The 3,022-nt window shown below is 36.5% G+C and overlaps 1 protein-coding gene across 1 annotated transcript; it reads right to left on the bottom strand.

The window, feature by feature from the left end:
* Positions 1 to 1,325: 1,325 nt before the first annotated feature.
* LOC107667465 (olfactory receptor 142-like) lies at positions 1,326 to 2,279 on the bottom strand. The gene has a single exon (XM_016459137.1). The coding sequence runs from the start codon at positions 2,274 to 2,276 to the stop codon at positions 1,326 to 1,328; it is 951 nt and encodes a 316-aa protein (XP_016314623.1). The 5' UTR covers positions 2,277 to 2,279.
* Positions 2,280 to 3,022: the final 743 nt, after the last annotated feature.

Raw genomic sequence — 3,022 nt, 5'->3', positions numbered from 1 at the left:
AAAACTTTACTTCAAGAATGAGCAAATGGTGTCAATTATAGTTTGGTGATTGAAAAAACAGTAAACGGGATGAGAAATTGTCAAAGATGACTTTTAGAAGAGTACACTGTAAGCTAGATTGGTAGTTTGTTTTCCCCCGACGAGGGTTGGGAGAGAGGGCCAAGGCTCAATAGTCACGGTTCGCTACTGCAACCAGATCCCCAAAAAAAAATCTGTGGCCCAATGCAACTCCTGAACTGCGTTGGGTCCCTAAGCAGGTCAGCCTGGTATGCCTGCAAGATGCCCATTGCATGCAGACATTTGCCAGACTGACCTGCCACCACATAAGCTTTGCTCACCAAGGACGATGTCATTCTGCAGGCTTAAGGGTCAATGTCAGTGCCTTGAGGGATGATGCCAACTCAGGAGAGAGATGGCTCTTCAAATTTGGGCCCCATAACCATGCTCATTCAGCCTCATGACCGAAGAATAATTGGGGACTATACGGCTTTAGAAATGGGCAAAGGATTCCCAATATCAATGATTTATTTCAGGACCTCAAAATCTTGGTCTTCAAAAAAAAAACACCAGGCCCTGATGCGGTGGTTGTGACATGCTAGGCAGAAAGCAGTCACCTAGCTTACTGTTTTGATGCTCTTCTTGCTTCTTGGCCTGCCAGTTGATATTCAGTTTGGTTGATATTCAATTTGAGTCACAAACTCCTTGGCCGGAAATCATCAAACTCCCCTGCCTCAGTGCTAAGTATATCCACCTCCTCAGAGCTGGATAATGTCAGCATTGGGCCTTCACTCAGGGCAGAGTGTGCTTCTGGATCCTGAGAGGGCCTACAGGTGAAAACTGAGAAAGGGACGGACCCATCTCAAACTCCTCAGCAAGCTCCATTTGGGACCCCCAATGATCTAAGCTGCTGCTCTGCCTTGACAGATGCCCATGATGTATTGTAGCGTGGGCAGGGAGGCACACAGATTTTGAACTGCTCACTCGCCATAATGAAGTTAAACCAATGAGACAAACAGCATTTTATCACATTTTTGTTTAAAGAAACAACTTTGTTCTGTGTTTTTTGCTTTCGGATTTAACAAAGTAAGAAACATCAGTGAAACATTTAAAACTAAAAATAATATTTTGTTAGTGGTACCCTTTTTATTTTTTTTTTTAATTTAGAAAAGTACAGTAAGTAAACATTATAACATTTCTACATTGTGTAATCATCAATCATTATCACAGATTCCTAATAATAATTTTACAGATTTACTGAAAGAGCACATTCATTATTCAGTATATTCTTGTACCCTATAGGTCTCAAAGAATAATAGTCTTACACACTACTGTGATATGGGTTTTATGTGGTTCCAGGGGTAAATACATTTTTTGAGTGCCCTTTTTATTTTAGAAAGTCTCATACCATACATAATGGGATTGATAAGCGGTGTACATATCGGAAAATAAAGTGAGAGAATCACACGTAGTACAGGGGGCATAGGCACCTTATCAAATCTGCTTTGGATAACTTCAAATAAACATCCAACAGAAAAATTCAGTAGTGAGATAAGGTGTGAAGTACATGTGCTTAAAGCCTTTTGGGTCATTTCTCTTGTAGACTTTAGGCAGACACTTAAAATTTTTGCATATGAGAACAAAATTAATGCTAGAGGAGCAACAATGGTTAGAATGGTACCGATTATGCCAGAAATGTTGTTTGCTGTTGTGTCTGAGCATGCCAATTTCACAAGCATGTAGTTGTCGCACCATACTTTGTCCATTACATTTCCACACAACTTTAGCCGTACACTCACAGAAAAATTAATGGAGAATTTGATAACTGATACTGACCACCCCAGAGTAATCAACGTAACTGTCATGGCAGGAGACATGATTCTATGATATTCCAAAGGGTAACAGATGGCTACATATCTGTCATAAGACATGACTGCTAAATTACAGAATTCTACAGATGCATAAGTGTATAAAGCAAATATTTGAATGTGACAAAGGGTCAGTGAAACTTCTGGAATCTTTGACAGTAGCATATTACTTAAAAGGGATGGAAATAAAGCAATGCTGCCGTACAGTTCATTTACAGACAAACTGCATAAAAAAACATACATAGGTTCATGCAAGGACTTCTCCTTACATATTATTCCAATAATTAATTGATTTGATACAATGATTGCAACAAACAACAGGATCAAAACAATGAAACATAAATACTTAATATTCCCAATATCAATGTATCCAGCCAATATAATGGTCGAAAAATGTGTTGAATTATCCATGGATGTCAGATAATAGCATTAAATGTTTAAAAGTTGATCATGTAATCAGCATATACTGTAGATGTTGTAGCCATTTAATTCACAATGGTGAAACATTCCAAATGCGCTTCTGTAAATAAAGAAAAAAGTATAATTTGTAATAAGATGGAATGTGTGAGAGTTGCAAAAGCAATAAATAGTTAAAAAATACCTTTTGCTGATAATTAGCTGTTTTGAAGAGAGCAGATTGTCAGTTGAAAGTTATTTTGAAACAGTCATGTAAACCTACATTAAGAATATTCGCAAATTTAAAAGCAATTACTAAAAAAAACCTGCAATCAAGATTATCAACCTACCAAGTATAAAACAACTATCTGGAATACAAATTTTTAAGTCATCAGAGAAACAGAGTTGAATTATGCTGTGCTGGTGAAGCATTTGAATTTATAATACAAGACAAACACACAAGGGAATGTTGACTTGGCTGTTAAATGACATCATTAGTTTCAGGTTTCTGAGCTTCACTTACCAATTAAAGAAATTAGAAATGTAATAATCATTTAAAAACAAAACTTGCCATATCATTACTTAAATTGCAGATCAAGTTTAGTGTTACTGTATGTTAACTGCATCATTGACATTTTCTTTGTTACTTTTTCTCCAACTAATGTGCTGAATAGTTAATAATTTAAAATAATCAACCAAACAAACTTGTATAAGATGGACCTAAAGATACTGTATATAATTGTGGTGCAGTATGCAATATA

The sequence above is a fragment of the Sinocyclocheilus anshuiensis genome, unplaced genomic scaffold (genome assembly GCF_001515605.1).
Source record: "Sinocyclocheilus anshuiensis isolate Anshui unplaced genomic scaffold, SAMN03320099.WGS_v1.1 scaffold1843, whole genome shotgun sequence".
NCBI classification, from domain to species: Eukaryota; Metazoa; Chordata; class Actinopteri; order Cypriniformes; family Cyprinidae; genus Sinocyclocheilus; species Sinocyclocheilus anshuiensis.
This window is presented reverse-complemented; position numbering and strand designations above follow the sequence as displayed.